This window comes from Salminus brasiliensis, chromosome 23 (genome assembly GCF_030463535.1).
Source record: "Salminus brasiliensis chromosome 23, fSalBra1.hap2, whole genome shotgun sequence".
NCBI classification, from domain to species: domain Eukaryota; kingdom Metazoa; phylum Chordata; class Actinopteri; order Characiformes; family Bryconidae; genus Salminus; species Salminus brasiliensis.
In genome coordinates, this window is record NC_132900.1 from 8124729 (window position 1) to 8143429 (window position 18701).

The window sequence follows — 18701 nt, forward strand, 5'->3', positions numbered from 1 at the left end:
AATGAGCTGTGAATGGGAGAGTGATTCATTTTGTGAGCAGCCCCCGCACAGCCAAGCAAACAGAGGCAGACCTGCTGCTCCACGCTGCTAACCTCACCAGTTTCTCTCAATTACCGCACACAAGGAGAGATGCAGGGAGATGTTGGGGCAGCTGAGAAGAAACAGAAAGTAGAGACGGGCAGGGAAAATCAACTAACTGAATAAATAAACAAATTCTGCAGTTAGCTTTTTTTCCAGTTGGGTCAAATACAAAGTTTAGATAAATAAATCAAATAAAATAAAAGTTTTGATTTAAAAAAGTTTGTTAGTATTTATTAAAGAATCATTATGTAACAATTTTACCTTTCACTAACTGCAAGGGATTAGTGCCTCTGTTTAGTATAAGTAAATTACACTCCCCAACTGTAGGGGGAGCCCAAAAGCAAAAATGAATACCAGTTCTTGCATAATGTTGCTTTAAGCAAGGTCAGCATCCATGATATACTTAGAAAAATGTATTGTCAGTCACAAAAACAAAATCTATCTCCATTTATGATATTGCTCATCTCTAAGCTTTAGTTCAGGTTTTATTTCGTTTATTTTTTAGCTTTATGATAAAAACTGCTGGAGATTTAATATGGTGGGGAAAATATATATTTCTGTAATAAATACAAAACTGTGCTGTTGGTGACTCCAAAACAGTACTTATACTAAAAGCTTTACTGCATCGAAACAGTACACTCTGTACTGTCACTGACACGTCTTCAGGCTTGTGCTGTTCACATATCGCTTTTCACAAACGCTTGCTGTCTCCAAACTGGTTTGCTGTGCGGACAGGAAGTCAGTCACAGCACGGTTCTCATTATGCTCTTGTAGCATTACTTTTAGCGCACAGTTGCTACCAACAGGTCATGTCAACTTTATTCAGAAACCGACTGGTACTCAGAGTCATTACAGACTGGAGGGAACTGTAGGTTCCTTCAGGTGAGGTCTACTGTTTCAGTGATGCTAAATTGGCACAGCAGCAGACTGTGCTGAGTTCCGATTCAAGCTTTTCTTAAAGACACAGAATCTTTCAAGCATTCATAAAAAAACAAGCATGCCTTTCATCACAATGAGATTTTGTAAAGGCTATTATTTCTTTTAGGCAGGTCACCCAATTTACCATTTAACAAAGAAAATGTAGCTTAGCTCAGATTGTTTTATTAAGTTGGCACTGTTAATAAAGTGTAATATACGTTTTATGCCAAACAGACGACTCATGTTTCATTTCTGATTAATCAATTACTCTTGTTTTAATGTTCCAGTGCTCGACCACAAAGTGGCTTGAAATGCCCATCACTGCTGAAAAGATTGGCTAAACAGGTGCTCTCTTATCAAGGGCAAACCAATCAGAGATTCCATTAATAATCACGTCCTCAGTTACATTAGTAATATCTGTCCTCACTGTAATTAACAATTAGCATATTAGCCATGTCTGCAATCTGCCAGACAGATCTGTGATACTCTCTTTGTATCTCTTTGTATCTCTCTCTCTCTCTCTCTCTCTCTCTTTCTCTAAAAAGGGTGCATTTGTTTACCGGTTTCTTGTACAAAATTGCACAGTGGCATAGTTCACAGGGGCAGGGTGAGCCTGTGTGTGTATGTGTGTGTGCAGTTGTCACACTTGCCTTTGCAGGAACTGTTCATTTATTAGTCTCATGTGGCAGCATTAGATCTGGGCTGCGGGGGAAGCGTCACCATATGGCTGAGACACACGCGCTAAATGAAATAAACAGGATGGATGAGGGAGAGCGATGCGCGGAGCGCTCTTCATTAGCCTCTCCCCGTCTCTCTGTCAAACACAGCCACAGGTCACCCAGTCAGGGGCGCATAAGGAGATGTGGCAGCCATAGTTAACACTGACTCGCATAGCTTCATTACCATCATCTCCTCTACCCATGGGTACTAGAGCTTGAAATATTTGTCTGAACCCCACTGAACTCCGATGTGAATAGATGGGTCATTCAACTCAGCTGGGTTGTGTTCAGATTTAGCATTCATGTTTCTTATAGTCTCCCAACTTTGACAGATGTTGGCCACCGTTGCTTTAGTTACAGTGAAATTTTAGGCACTGGATGTCAATTTGACATCAGACAGAGAGACATTGGACTCTAACGTTGGACAGACATTCAATTTTAGTTAGAAATTAAAATCAGCTTGACAGCAAAATCCAATATTAAACAGACGTTGAATTTTGGTTGGAAATTCAGAACACATATCCGTCCAAAACAACGTTGAGTTGCCATCAAAGTCCAGCGGAAATCAAAGTCGCATATGTCCAAAAAACAACCGTCACCACCCCACCCCATTTGTTGTGTGAACGTTAACTTTATGAAGTTTAGCAGACTGGGTTTTGGTCATCATACCTCAAAGCTAAATAATCTTATTGTACACCAGTATGACACTGGCATTTAACGTTTGGGAGACGTTGAATTTTGGTTATTTAACAACACAACTAAAAATCAACAAAATATCTACGTCAAACTGATGTTGGCATTAGATGTTGTCCTGATGTTGAATTACGGTCATCCAGCATCACAACCTACATTCAACCAGATAACAATGTCTATTAACATTGGTTGGTCAGCTTGGGCAGCTTTTACTTTTGTTTACTGATCTAATGATGGCTATAATTGTTGCTACAGGGTAACTTTAAAGGTGCTAAACATTGCTTAAAAGCTTTGAAGGCTCCTGTTTGTAGTGACCAGGTTCTGACAGAATCTAATTGGACTGTTTTCATATTTGGACCGGAATTTGTTGGACATAGGCTATAGTTGTATGGCTGGGAAATTATACTCTACTGTGCCACTGGGAGGCTGATGCTGTTGTGACGCTATACTACACCAACCATTACAACTCTGACCAAAAGCAATCAGGTTATAAGTCAAGTAGCTGGTGCTGTAGTATTCAGATGAACTCAGGCAGAATGTTTTCAGGCTATGTTAGAGATCGGTTCGAAATTTCAGGCTTCACACGTTCTACCTCTCTGCCCATTTCATGCTGAGACCTCACAGACACATAAAAAAGTCCGCAAACCACTCAAAGCAGAAGTTCTCACAGGCCTTGAGTAGCTAGCTGAGTAGCTGTAAGGATGATGGCCTGCTGGTGTTCCTCATCAGTCATCCTCAATGTTTGATCCAACCATGCACGTCACTTTGGCTTGGCACAATCTCAATGTTTAATGGGCTCTGTAGTTTGTACAAACTTCCAGCATTGCCACACTTTGTGGTCTGGCGTGACTCTGCTCTTGCTCTCCAAATCATGTTATGAAGGAGGTGGAATTACCAGAAGCCTTGTAGCCTCAGGCCTGGACCCCCTCCCTTCCCCTAATTCCGCTCCCACAGATTGGCTGGATAATTTTACCTCATTTGCATTTCCTCGTGTATCGGAACCGCTGGAAAACAAAAGCCAGCCAATCGAATTAGTGTCTGATATGTATGGATCCACCGGAGCACAATTCGATTAGGATTCTCTCCTGTTCGTCTCCCCAGTGACGGCCATTTGGCTTTGCTTAGCTACCTGATATACTCATTATTCTATCCATTCCTCCTATCTTGAAGTCAGCAATATGAGCATGAGATGTCGACCCACAGGCTATACGGAAGAAAAATAGGGCTTTTGAAGTGGTGTCATTGTAATTACTAATCCGTTTGCTTCCCAGAAGGGTCCTGGTAGGGCATTGATTATAATTATATCAGAACTTAATTGTAACTGTTGCCTCTCCCTCTCAATCAAGCTCAGATCATTATGTCTTCCATTTTTGATTGCTATAATGTTGATTCTCCTTTTTGATTAGTTTAGAGTTCAAATAATGCTCCTTTTTCATCATCTACTGTAGTGAGCTGTAAAACATTTTATTGGCTTTGTAATTGTTATTTTCCCCTTGTTTTACTGGCGCACATTAAAATTAAACATGTCCAAGGAGGAACAACATATTGCCATGCTTCTATGGAAACCGGGTTGTCTAATGATTTGGTGGCCCAATAATTGAACACAGTGTTTTTTGTTGATCTTAGGAAAGTCAAAATATAATGCTACACATTAGGGCTGCCACCTGGCTCATAAATGAAAAAAATATTTCTTATTTTATGTTATGTTATATCCTTAATAAGGAGGCATTCATAAACATTAAGCCTCCTCAAAACAGCACAGTGTAACAAACCAGTTGTTTCCAGCCTGGCGGTGTTGTCAGAAAAGCCACAAAGGCTGTGTTTTACATATGTTGGAGAATTACTTTTCAATAAAATCTGTCATGCCAGTGGTATCATGTTCCAAGCCAGTCAAACAGTGAGTTAAGGCAGTCTGGTAGCAGTCTGTAGCACCATTTAGCCAGACTTGTTAAACTAGAATATGGTCACTATCATGCAAAAAACTTGAATCTCTGTTTTCGCTATTTGTCAATTTCTGTGAATTTGGCAGAAGGTCTGTCATCTGAAGAATACTGCAGAGTAGAGGTGGGCATAATGACGATAGTTTACTGTATTGTGCTATGGTGGTACACAGTATGTTTCTTTGAGAACATTCAGAGTAAAAATAATGTACTAGATATAAGAGAGTATTTGGATAGCAGTTTGTACAATTTGACGCTGTTGATGCATTTTGTCTGTATGATCAAATATTGTGATTACATATTGTATATCGTAACGTCTTAACGTCACATAACATTTTTACCAAAATCGCCCAGCCCTACTGCAATGTTCTCACTCGAGTTCAAGATTTGATAATTAATTACAAATGTGAAGGCTCCATCCTCTGTTCATAATGACCCAATCTGCTGTGCCACTGTGTTTTTGTTTTCCAAAGGAAACTTGCTAAGAAGCGCAAGGAGACACTGAGCAGCACCCGGCAGGAGATGACTGTGATGGTAAACTCCATGGACAAGAGCTACACAGAGCAGGGCACAAACTGTGACGAGGCCCTCTCCTTCATGGACACACACAACCTGAACAGCCGATGTGAGTCCACTCCTCCAGTACCTCCCACAGAGTCAGTAATGTGCTTTTTCAGCAACAGATTAGTAAATGTCCAGGACTGAAGTACACATTCATTGCACACTGGAAGTCTTTCAAGCATCCAGTGAAATGTGTTTATGTAGCATCGATCAAGTGTACTGTTTTGGGACAATCCTGTGATTCTATCATTTTTCAGCTCTGACTCACTTCTTTCTAATCAGTTTGACTTCTTTGCTATTTTATTTTATACCCATTGCTGACACATATGTGCAGCTGTACACACACAGCTTGTCCAGTCCCTTTTAGAGAAGTATTTGCAATATAACAACGAATGAGCATTTGTCCCAATACTTTTGTCCATATAGTGCATCAGCTTAGTTGTTGAGGACCCACCCCTTTTATAGTTGTTTTAGATAGCTGTAGACTCTGTAATCCTCCACACCCCTGCAGAGTGTGTGGCCAAGTGCTGGTGCTTAATGAGCCAGCTGCTTCACTGTGTGACCTCAAAGCACGTAGTCCTGACCTTCGACCACCAGCCGCTCTGGCTGAGGACCCTAAAAGTCGCCATGCTAATCCCACCCAAATCCCCTAAAACCAAGGCTGTCCAACTCCGGACAGGAACAACTGGAGTCCACTATATTTGGTGATTCATCTGATCTGCGTCTGACTTAGTAGGCAAGTTAATTACCATAATTACCAGATTTTGTCTGTGTGTTTGATGAAGGTCTGACTGTGCTGGACCAGTGACCAAGCCAGCCACCAAGGCCTGAATACTTCCATACACACACACACGTAGACACATGAAAGACAAACACATAACACACTCTCATATTCAAGCCCAGTTTCCAAACACATCCACCAAAAGTACACACATGCATTCACATCCTGCCCCCCTCCCTTGGCGGCTCACCTCTGTCCCTGAGACGTGTCCTCAGATAGCTGTCTGAGAGGTGGCTTTGGATGTCTCCATCGATCCATTGACACTGACCATGGCTTTGTTCAGTGGGTTAAGCTCTGCTAACAAAAACACATGCTGTGAAGATAACCCAGGACACAGCTAGCACATCTGATAAAGAGTGAACTTAATGAACCTGGCTGTTGGCATTTTGTAAATAGTTCTGCAAAAGGAGGATTGAGCTCCTTTAAGCTGAGGGACTCTAAATGGTTTATTCCAACACTTCTTATTAAATAACACAATCTTGTAAAGCTGTCATAACACCTGTTGTTCAAATGAAAAGCAAATTATGTAACGTTAGGTTATCTATTGCAGTATGTAACATCAGTCACCTCGTTCATGTACTCTGATTAAACAGCATGTTTCCAACATATAAGCCGTTAATGATTCAAATTGCAGTCTGATTGTACTGTAGCACCTGTTCATAGACCCAGGCAGTATGATCCTTTTTTTCTAATAGTATCAGCTATTAGAGCACCTGGTCATGTGTCCTCAGAAAATGTAGACAATGTTGTCTACACCCACGGTTCCTAAGGAGGGGCCAGGGACTATTTAAATTTGGATTAGAGCCAAAAGACACATTACATGAGATACACTATATGGGCAACAGTATTAGCCAAACATGCTAACCTTTCAAATAATGAATGAAATAAAGTAGATTCATTCATCATTAGTAACATTGGCATTTTTCTATGCTAGTTTTCTATGTATTCTGTGGGAACATGTTTGTTAGCAGGACCTCTGCCAGGACTGTCTAGTGTGTTAAGGGTCATGGATCATAAAGTGGCATGTGCATGTTGTGTGTCATGTAGCTGGATCTTCTCCCTGTTCCCTCACTGTGAAGACAAACACGCTGAGCACGACACTGCCCAACTCCTACTACCCAGGTAACGACACCTCTTCCTTTCAAGTGTGTTTTATAGTTTTATATAAGGGAGCACAGCTATTTGGCCAGCCAAAAGTGTTTATCCACTCTAGCTTTCTTCCAAAGTGTACCTTTCAGATATGACTGAGTTTATGTGTCAGTCAACTCTGAAATCTTTTGGCTGTGAACCATTTCGCCTCTTTTTTCCCATTTTGTGCAGGGATATTTTTTAGTTTTCTTCACTGTATATAAACCATCAATGTAACTAGAGGTGGGCTATTTGGCAACACCATAGTGTCAAGATACATTAAGACTTTTTTGTAATAAATATCAAAATATTTAGTTTGTCTAAAGAGAAAAGACCCTGTGTAGCAGTACTGCCACATTGCAGTACAATGTTAATGCTTGGATTCATCAGTAAAATTAGTGGAACTATTGGCAATCAGGGGAGCAGCTCAACTGAACACTGGTGAAAATTGAAATATTAATTTGTTTAAAGCTTAAATATAAGCGTTAAAAAGCTATGCCATTTGGGGACCATGTCCAAATCGCTTTATAAAGTGACAACCCTGTTATGTCTTCTGTTAGCACACTTTAAAATTAATATTTATATGTATATATTATATGTATATATTATATGTCTAAAACAAGACATGTTTGGTATCAGAAATGTAGTTCTTTTGTTTGAAACAGGATAACCTAGGCTAACATTTGCTAACAAACACTAAATTTAGACTGTTACCAATCTTATCTCTGTTAATTCACGCCCATAAAACATCCCTTAAGTCGCTCAAAACTTCAGCTCAAATATGGAAGTGGTTTGGAACACGGCACATCCTTAATTAAGAAAAATAATAGAATAGCTTATTATGACAGTATTTGTCTTGCAATTGATATAACAGTGTATGACTCAGCATATGCAACTGTAACTGTTTCTGTCCCGCTGTCCTCTTCTCTATCTGTCTCGTCTCTCACTGGCCTGCTGCTCGCTGTATTCTAACTCCCGCCAGACCCCTTTGTGCCCACCGCTATCTTAGGTGAGAGAAAGTCTTTTGTTCATTCTTCCCATAACCACTGCTAGCCTCTCTCTTAGCCTCTCTACACACTCATACAGAAATCAGAAATGCAGGTCTTTTGTAAACACTTGTAAGCTAGGCCAGATTAGAAGAGAATGTGTTTTGTGGTCATGGTTATTTTATTTTTTAGTTATGTATTATTTATTTATTTATTTTGGTTGATTGGTTGGTTGGTTGTAGTGTTTATATATATATATATATATATATATATATATATATATTTTCCCTACAAAGATGGCTGCCTCATCTCCATACTTTGCCTGTTGCTTCTCTTCCTCCCTCCTCGTCCCCGTCCGTGCCGATAGTGTGCGGGGCGTCCTGGGCCGAGGCTGGCTTCACTCCATCCCATCCGCATTGCGTGTCGTGCGTGTGATGTCACATCCTGTCTGACCTCTCATATGCATGGACAGACATGTGGAATGGATGTGGGGGGAGTGGACTGTAGGGCAGGGAGCGTGTGGGAAAACAAACAAAATAAACAAACAAACAAATAAGCAAAACTGCAGCAGCTTGTTTTTTGCATCCACGGCTGCGAATCAGCTGTCTGCGCAAATAAAAAGAACAATGAAAGAAAGTGGGAAATCGTTCTCGAAATGAAAGGAACCACAAAAAGAGAAAAAAGTCTATTTCTGTAGTTAGACATTGGAGAGATTGCTTTTGATGTTGTTTCTGAAGAAAAAAAAAAGAAAAGTGTTTTTTAGTTGAAGAGGAGATTAAAAAAAAAAAAGCTTCAGCCATGCCCCCTCTCCCTCCGCCATGTTCTCCACTCTCCCTCCCAAAGCAACCTCCTCTTCGATTCTTTTTAATGTCGCTCCTGCCTCTGGCTAGTTCCCACTTCCCTACTTGTTTTTGTGTTCCTCTTTTGCTAGTGTTTATTCATTTAGCCCATGATGAAATAGAATAATAAAATAATTTGATTTTTTTTTTCTTCTTACGATATTACAGCCTCTTACTCGAAAAATGCAGACTTCTGTTGCGCTCTTCCTCGTAAGGCCAGAGCCCACGTTGCCGAAAGTTTAATTAAGATATAACATGAAAGGATAACAGAAGTGCACCGTATTAAATATAAAAGACTGTTGTAACTGGTATCTTAGCAAAAGAGAGAGAGAAAAAGGGAGGCTTGTTTCCATACAGTAGCAGATTTACCTAACATCTACCTAACTCCAGGATAGAGGCGTAGGAAACGCAGCTCGCCCAATGAATTATACAGTAATTGTACCGTTGTCTCATTAAAGGTAGTAAAAAGAATAATGTAACGGTACTGTGTTCACATGATAAAGGAGAACGAAAAGGACAACTTTTGGACCATTTTCAAATTACATGCAACCTTAAACACCTAGAGTATATGGTTTTGTATCTACTTTGAAATTCATTTTCTATCCTTCACTGTGTGTCCGGACCCGTCGCTTTAGCGCAAAACCTGTAATCTGCAGGAGCACCCCACTATCTATCCCAGGCTTTTAGGCTAGTAAACAGAGCTCTAGTGTGCCAGTGCTCTTTGGTGTATTGTTGCTTATACCCTGTCTCCTCTCTTTCTCTTTCTCTCTCTCTCTTTCTCCTTCTTCTCCTGTCTTTTTTTCTCTCTGTCTCTCATTCCTTTTCTCCTCTCTCTCTCTCTCTCTCTCTCTCTCTCTCTCTCTCTCTCTCTCTCCTTCTCTGTCGCTCTCTTTTTCTCTTTTTACATTTAACCTCTAATGTATCTGCTTAAAAAGTCCCCATTAATGGTAAGTTCCTCAGTCTGCCTGTTGTTTGGGGGAAGGAGGTTGTGTGTTCCATTAAAAAGGTGTTTGCCATTGGCCACGCCCCCACCCCACCCCGCCCCCATTCTTTCCACAAACACTCACACTCGTGCCACCATGCGTCTTCAACATGCATGGCAGTGTGGACATGTCACGACATCACATGCTTTAAAAATCAAAAAATGATCTTTAGTTCATGAGTGACCAGCACCCACATCCCCCCACCACCCCTCCACCAACCCATCGGGGGGAATCACCTCATCTCTGCTTACCTGTGAGTCGATTTGCTGCGACTTCATTTCAGAGTGTTTTTTCGTTTGTTTGTTTGATTGTTTTTTTTTCTTTCTTTTCCTGTGCCCGTGTCGTAGTTGTTGTGCTTGGGAGGCGTGGCTTTTGGGACATCGGTCATTGTGATATCACGCATCAATCATTGTGGTGTCACGCACCTCTCTCATCATGCTTTGCTGTGGACTGACAGTGCCTGTGTGCCTCATCCTGCCGTAGAAATGAATTTCAGATCCAGAGAAGCAAAGTCTCAAATGCATTGGCTAATAGAAGAAGAATAGCGGAGGCAGGCCTACTACAGCAGTATTTATAGCACAGCTATTTATATGCTATGATAGAAGGACGATGCTGTATGGTGTAAATGAATAAAAAAGGGCAGAATGGAACGTGTCCCTCCCTCTGCATCCACTCATTCACTCCCTCCCTTCACAACGTTGTGTCGTGTTCCATCCAAAGAAAGAAAGACATGCTTGAAAAGGACACTTTCTTTTACAGCACAACCCTTGAGTGTTCTTCAGTTAAAGCTTCTTAATAGTCACCAAAGCATTCATAAAAGTCTTCCAATTAATAACTGAATAACCTGCAAATTGCTCATGTCATGAAGAAACCTTGTTTCTCCAAGCTTTGCAGGTGAAGGAAAAAACCTTCTTAACTTTTAATGGAATGGAATGTCAGTGTAATAAATTATATATATATATATATATATGGAACATTTCTATTGGTCAATTCATCATGAAGCTTTAACATAATGTAAACAACATGTGCCAGAATCAAATTACGTCAAAAAGTAAAGTAACACTCTTATGGATTATAACACAGGAATATCCACTGTAAAAGAAAGTGTACTGTTTATAAAGCACCTTAATGCCTTTTTCTGATGTAACAGTGTAACGGTGCCAAATCCTACTATAGTGACCCGTCTGCCATTCCTTCCCTGTCTCTCTGTCTCTCTACCTTCCAGATGAGACCCAGACAATGGCCAGCGACACCAGCAGCCTGGCACCATCGCACACGCACACACACTCCACGCACACACACTCATTGCGGAAACGGGACGGGGTGGACGTTCCCTATCAGACAGGGCAGCTGCACCCGGCCATCCGCGTGGCCGACCTGCTGGAGCATGTCACTCAGATGAAGTGCGCCGAAGGCTACGGCTTCAAGGAGGAGTACGAGGTAGGACCCCCTCACCACCACCCCTCTCTCTTCATCGTGGCCCTCCTTTCATGCTGGTTCTTTTGCTCTCGTGTCGTGTGTGTGTGTGTGTGTGTGTGTGTGTGTGTATCATCCATCCTTTCATTGCAGTGTTGCTTGGTTACATCATTCTCGCACCACCACCACCACCCCCCCCCCTTCCCAAACACACACATACACACTGCTGATCGAAAGTAAATGCCGACAGCCAGGTGATGAAGACTGTGTTTAGTTGTGTTGTCTTTCTCTGTCTCTCTCTCTCTCTCTCTCTCTCTCTCTCTCTGTCTATGTTTCTCCTCTCTCTCAGGCTTAGGACTAGTATCTGTGTCTTTGTATTTTGTGCACTGATTATGCTAACACCACCTTCACACAGCTCCCAAGAGAGCCATGCTCAACCACTCTGGCAGGCAGAACACTATTGGATAGAAAAAGCCCACCAACCTCAAGTGTGTGTTCTGTTTCTCTCTGTCATGCAGTTAAGACATTGCTGTCATGTGTCATCCCATGCTTTGAAAAAGAGAACGAGTCCACACACACTGTACACACTCCACTCTAATCTGACTGCATCTGACACAAACACCAGATCTCTGTCAGTTACACTGTAGATTGATTTAGCATCTGCACACACACACACACACACAGTATCATAGACCTCTTCTCTTATTTACTTCTCTTCTTTCTCTCTTTTCCATTCTTCTCTATTCCTTTATTTTGTTCTGTTCTTCTCTCTCTCTCTCTCTCTCTCTCTCTCTCTCTCGCTCCTTTCCCATCTCCTCACTTCCCTTGTATTCGCTCTTCTTCTCTCCTCTCTTCCCTTCCCATTTCTTCCTTCCCCTCCTCTTGTACTGTACTGCATTGATTATTTAAGGTGTAGAGGTCAGAGTGTACTGCACATGTCTGCTGCAACAATGTCAAAGAACATAACCCATTGTGATTAAACCTCAATGGGCTTCAAGGCCCATTTTGAGCCTGAGCTTTGTAGCTCTTTTAAAACCTATCATTGCTGTCACACAGAAATCTGATCAACACATTTTTGTCGTTTTTACTTAACATAATGTGAATTTGGCAGTTGTTCTTTACATTGTGTCCAAATGCCATGATAAATGGAATAATATAAATACTCCAAAATGACTTATATTTATATTTCCTTCTCCTGTAAAGTTGCCATTTTGGAGTTACAAGGTTTTTGCTTGACAGTGATAACATAATTAAGCTAATCTAATGAATAACTGTAGAATATATGATGTAATTCTTGCCATGGGGGTCCTAATTGGCAGGTAAGGGACCTTACAAACTTAGGTAGTTTGTTTATAGGAAGAGTTGGCACTATTTCTTATCTTCCATTCGCTTGACTTCTTTCTCCTCAACTCTCTCTCTGTGTATCTCTCTCACCCTGTATCTCACTCTCAGTAATCAGTAATTATCTCCCTGTGTGTGCTGTAGTGTTAGAATAGGAAGAAGAGCTGAATAATGCAGCCGCTCTGAGTGTCACCTGTCTGGGCTTGGCTCTGTGTGGGGGGCCCTGGGCTGTGGATGCCCTCCAGGCCTGATCCATAATGGATTAAGGCACTGCAGCATAGCATAGCAGGGTGACAGAATCAGTGATGCTGCTCTGCTACGCACACAGAAATAACACACAGGCATACAAAACACATACACACACCTCCTCTGCTTTCCAAAATACCACCTGCTTTGATATAGCCACGGGAGTTTGGATCACAAGTGTGTGTGTGTGTGTGCGTGTGTGCTGGTCTAGTATAAGCCTTTTGTACATCCTGCCCATCCTGTAACCGTAGTGTTTTGCACTGAGTGTGTGATTTTGTTGTGTAAGTGGCGTTGTGTCTGCTGAAGCTGGAAAAGCACTCTTCTCCCCTCAGAGCTGCTCACTCACACATTGTGTCTCTCTCTGACCTTTCCTCTTGTGGTTCTGTACCTTAACTATGGATCAGATCAATGAGGTAAGCACACGCTTCATTTGGTTCATTTTGTAAAAAATCGAAAAATGTGACAGCAAAATGTGACCATGCAATCTGAACTGTAGTCCTCAGGCGGAGGAGTAGGAGTAGGAGTAGTGCTCGCATTACTTTGTTTAATTGTATTAGCTGGTATGTTAGGTTGTTGTTAGCTAAACACAGTATATTGTCTTAGCTAGCATAATACAGTTATATGCTAAAAATAGGACACCCCATGAAAGCCTTTGTCTTTTTTTCAACCCGGTTTAAACAGACGTTTGATCTTCATTTTGACAATACTGAAAGATGGAGCTAATATAACTAAACACATAAAACTGAAGACGGTTATGACACACCCACATGTATTACTAATTAAAATGCCTTAAAATCACAGCACAGCAGCTGCAGATGATTAGAACATTGTTAGAGAGGATTTTGAAGGAGCCCATCTTTTTAAAATGTGGACAATAGGGTTTCAATAGGGATTTGTTCATTCTAACCAGCTTTTGAGTATGTAGTATGTAATATAGATAAGTGTCAAAGTTGAGTATACTCATATGTCCACAATGGATATTCACAACCAGTCACAGTGTGGTTGTGATGGACTCTATTGTCCCACAATTCAATGTGAAATGGAAAGGGAGGAGCTACTCACACCTGGAAAAATTATATAAGAAAAGGTGGACAACAATGCAATTGCAGTGTCTTGCTGTGACATAAGTTAGCATAGCAACATTTATTACAAAATGGATTAGTATGTAATTGTTTTGTGTGCTAACCTGCCAACCTGCACCATTAAGATTGGAAGAGTGTTATCACCATGGCGAGATACAAAGGAATTATGATGCTCCATCCAATACAACGGGGTGGTGATCTTTCAACATATTGACCTCACTAACACTCTTGTCATGGAAATGCTCATCTCACAGAAATGCTCCAGAATCTAGTGGAAAGCCTTCCCTGAATGGTAGAGACAGTTACTCCAACAAAAGCAGGAAAACCTCTATTTAATACCCTTAATTTCAAAAGAAACAACAAGTAAGCAGGTGTACAAATACCTTTGTCCATATAGTGTAGTTTTTGCCACAGTTGATGTCTTTCAGAGTACAGAGGTTTTCATGGGATCCTATTTTTTTCACACAACTGTAGGTTCTTAGCTATACGTGGTAGATAATCTCAGCTAGGATGGCAAATTCTTAGCTGGACACAGTAGATTGTTTAAGATAGTATAATAGGTTTCTAGCTTGAGTTAGTACAGCTAGTATAATAGGTGGCAGTTTAGTGACTTACTATAAGCCATCTATAATAGGGGATTTCACAGATTTTTCAGAAATTCTGATAAATTTATATTTATAATATTACAATGTCATTCAGACTAGTTTGATGTGAAATACTTGTAACAGATGTAACACTTTATTGGGAGTGGTACTTTGTACATGATTTATGAACTCTGAGAGTATCAGTAACACATCAACAGCATATCAGTGCAGTAGCAGCAGTGAAACATCTGATTGCACTGAGGTAAATCTCTTGAAGATGTTCTGTTAACGCATTATTTACATTTAGTAGATTTACTGTTGATATGATACATCACAGAGACTTGTTACATTTATTAAGGAAAACCTAACCCATCCTTACCTAAAACCTAACATTAACCTTAACCTAAAACCTAACCCTAACCCTAACCCTCATCCTGGCCCTAGTCCTAACCTTAACCTCAATCCAAAACCTAATCCTCATCTTGGCCCTGGTCCTAACCTTGACCTCAACCTTAAAACCTAACTCTAACTGTCATCCTGGCCCTAGTCCTAACCTTAACCTCCACCCAAAACCTAATCCTAACTGTCATCCTGGCCCTAGTCCTAACCTTAACCTCAACCCAAAACCTAATCCTAACCCTTATCTTGGCCCTCGTTCTAACATTAACCTCAAAAACCCCAAATCTAATCCCGGCCCCTTAATCTCAGTCTAATCCAGTTAAGGGCCAGGTCCAGACTGGTGTCAGCAGCAGGTCTATAACAGTGTGTTGAGGATGTTGAGATGGTCTGTATTAGAGCTGTTAGATGATCAGTGATTTCTCAGGTGAACATCTACAGATCTGAACTTGGACTCTCCAAATAAAGTGAAGAACAGCTGAATTCAGTAGAAGTCTTCAGTAAAAGCCTCCTGATAATCTACTGAATGTTCAGATGCTGCTCCATCACTGAGAGGTTGTTGATCTGTTACTAGGAGTCTGGTGAGTGTTTATTTCAGCTACAAAGGAACCACTCCAAATAAAGTGTCACTGAACTTGAGTTAGTGTCTCAGTGATTCCTGTACACTGGTAATCAGTAAGTTTCTTCATACTGAGCATTTTCACTCTAAGCCTCTCTGAATGACTTTCTTGTCATTTCAACCACTGAATTCTACTTTAAACAATTGGTGGATGATCCCATTAAACTGACTGGCGTTGGTAAAACTAGCAGTGTCATGTGATGTGATGTGTTTAGGCTGTGATTTGTTCTGAAAGCATTTGACAGTGCACAGATGTACATATGAACGTGCAACATTGACAAGCCCCATTTGCTGCCCATTGTCGGCCGTTTTTGTGTGCTGCCATGTGGAACGTGACTGTGAAATGTTTTCTGTACCCCCGTCTCCTCACTGCCAGAGCCCCATGTTTGACGGATGCTAATGGTTAATGATATGACACCACTGCAGATGCTCCTAGAATGTTCTCAGCCACTCTTGCATGCTCTCACCGTTGTGCGTATGTATGACTTCACAGTTTGCAAGATGCTAGAATGAGTGTCTTTTTTTTTTTTTTTTTGGTTGCTGACCATGGTTTCATGTGTTCTGTTTCATTCCAGGCGTCTTGTTTTTACAGTCACTGCATTCAGCCCATGTTAATTTCACATTATCTTGACAATTGAAAATGTGTTTGACATGTTTTCAGACCTTTTCTCGGGCAGAATGAAGTGATGAATGCAGTTAAATAGTTTCTGTTCTTTTTCCTCCAAGACAGGAAACCTGATGCCTGAATAGGGTTGAAGTGTTGGGATGTTTATTAGCATATCAAAAGCAGATTATAGGCTGTAAGGCCATAAAACAGTGAATTTACATACAACCTGTATTCTCTCCACCTTTCCTCTCTTCTATTCTTCTCTCCCTCTTTGCTCTCTTCTATTCTTCTCTTTTTGCTCTCCATGACTTCTATTCACTCCCTCATCTTCTCTTACTTTCAGTTCTATATTTTTCTTTAGTTCTCAGTGCCGGTCCTAGTCGTCCCAGGTCCTTAAACAAAATTCAGCCTACAGCGCTTATGCTGGACCCATTCATTTTAAAGTTGCGAGGATCTTTTTAGCCTGTACTGCATGAATGATGGGCAATACAGGCATGCCAATCACAACAGTATTTCAGCACAGTAAGCAAAACAGCCTATTTGAAACTAAGGGATAAAAAAAGGACTCTTTAAAATTAATAAAATAAACAAATAAAAATAATTGGATATGGACCCTGTTAAAATGTATTATTTTTACAATAAAAAATTGGCATATAAAACTGCATTAACATCATGAGTGAACCTTAAGCGAAAGGTAAAACAGGAGAAATATGTAGGATATGGGCCTCAGTGTAAGACCTTCAGATACACTGAGAACTTTTTTGATGTGTATTGAATAAATGAATATTGTTTTTTGGACCAGCATCATTAACAGTGGCAGCAGAAGTTTAGGACAGAATTGGGTCCCCCTAGCTAATTTGAATAATACAGAGAAAAAGGGAAGAGAAAATATGGGCAGAATTATCACAACAAAAGAGTGCCATCCACAGCTGGACTAATGATAACCACTCATACGCTTATCATCACCCCCCTACTCAGTAGCGCCGAAAACGAAGATGTCATCGGTAGAGTTTTACTGTATGAATTAATTATAGGGAATCATATCAATTATTCTGTTTTGCCTGGTGTTCACTGCAAGGCTGCGCAGCCAACGTAAACAGTTGTCACTCTCTCCTTCTGTTCGAGGAACATCTTTGAATTTATGTCAGAATTGCACTCTCTTTCTCTCTCTATCTCTCACTCTCTCTCTCTCAGCACAGAGTGCTTTCAAAGAGGAGGAGTACTTCAAGTGAGGCGTCCAGTGTAGCCAAATAAAGGGGAAAAATGCAATTAAAAACAGACTTTCTTTCTCCTTTGCAGGTTTGGAGGAGAGAGAGACCTAAAAAATGGTAGAAGCAGTCACACAAAGTGATAATAGCTCTGTTTGATGTTTGTCTTCCTTTCCTCCTTTTTTTTCTCCACTCCCCTTCTGTATGGATTTTTTAAGCTCAAGTACATTTTTTTTTCAGAACGGTTTCTATTAGAAGGACATGCAAGTATAATTTTAGATCGCATCATTCCTTATGCCGACTCTTTATTCTCATTCTGCATATTGTCGCTGTCACCCAACATCATTTTTAACATAATGTGAATCAGTTGGTCTTTACTTTGTTGTCTAGATTTTATGATGACTAGACCAATAGAAATGCTCCAAAATGACTTTACATAATATCCAAAATTATATTACATATACATATTTAGAGTTTTGACATTTCTTCAGCAACAACGTCAATATATACTGATCAGCCATAACATTAATACCACCTACCTTATACTGAGTAGGTCCCCCATGTACTGCCACAACACAACTTCTGACCATGGAAGTCATGAACTCCACAAGACCCATGTAGGCATCCTGTGGTATCTGGCAACAAGATTTTACTAGCAGAAGATCCTTTAAGTCCTATGGAGGTATGGAGGTACGTATGGAGGTGGGACCTCCATGGATCGCATCAATGAGCCTTAAGTAGGTACTGACCACTGCATATCAGAAAAAACCCACCAGACCTGCATGATGTTTTGGAGATGTTTTGACCCAGTCATCTAGTTATCACAGTTTGGCTCTTGTCAAAGTGGCTAAGATTCTTATGCTTGAGCATTTTTCCTGATAACACATCATCTTCAAGAACTGACCGTTCACTTGCTGCCTAATATGTAGTTTCCACTCCACTGACAGATGCCACTGTAGATGAAGATAACATTTACATTACATTTAAGGCATTTAGCAGACGCTCTTATCCAGAGCAACTTACAAAAGTGCTTTGCTACAACTGTTATATTTGCTAAGGATAAGCTCAGCTAGTTTCAATTGGCTAAAAATTCAAAGATACCTCTAAGTTTAGACACTAGTAAACACAAGTAAATAAGGTGACCACTCTGCTATTCGCCCAAGTACTCTCGGAAGAGGAGGGTCTTCAGTCTGCGTTTGAAGACAGCGAGCGACTCTGCTGTTCGAACATCCAGGGGAAGCTTGTTCCACCACTTTGGTGCCAGGACAGAAAAAAGCCTGGACACCGTGAATTTTGAACGATGGCGGGTTGAGCCGAGCTGTACTTGAAACTCGAAGGGCTTTTGACCATTGCCATCAAATACAGAGGGGCTGGTCCGTTCTTGGCTTTGTAGGCCAGCGTCAGGGTTCTGAATCTGATGAGTGCAGCAGCTACAGGAAGCCAGTGAAGAGAACGCAGCAGTGGAGTGACATGGCTGAATTTAGAAATGTTGAATACGACCCGTGAAGCCGCATTCTGGATAAGTTGCAGGGGCCTGATGGTGCGCAGAGGGAGACCACCCAGAAAAGAGTTG

The 18701-nt window shown here is 40.9% G+C and overlaps 1 protein-coding gene across 6 annotated transcripts in view; it reads left to right on the forward strand.

Moving 5' to 3' along the window:
* Window positions 1-18701, forward strand: part of LOC140546207 (receptor-type tyrosine-protein phosphatase mu-like) — a 220226-nt gene that overhangs the window by 157437 nt on the left and 44088 nt on the right. For 2 of the 6 annotated variants that reach the window (XM_072669429.1, XM_072669432.1), the window contains 5 exons: window positions 4825-4976; window positions 6741-6815; window positions 7804-7830; window positions 9582-9593; window positions 10855-11069. In XM_072669429.1, coding sequence (XP_072525530.1) covers window positions 4825-4976; window positions 6741-6815; window positions 7804-7830; window positions 9582-9593; window positions 10855-11069 — 481 coding nt within the window. The remainder of the gene's footprint in view (window positions 1-4824; window positions 4977-6740; window positions 6816-7803; window positions 7831-9581; window positions 9594-10854; window positions 11070-18701) is intronic. The other 4 variants (XM_072669431.1, XM_072669434.1, XM_072669433.1 and 1 more) reach the window with 2 other exon arrangements.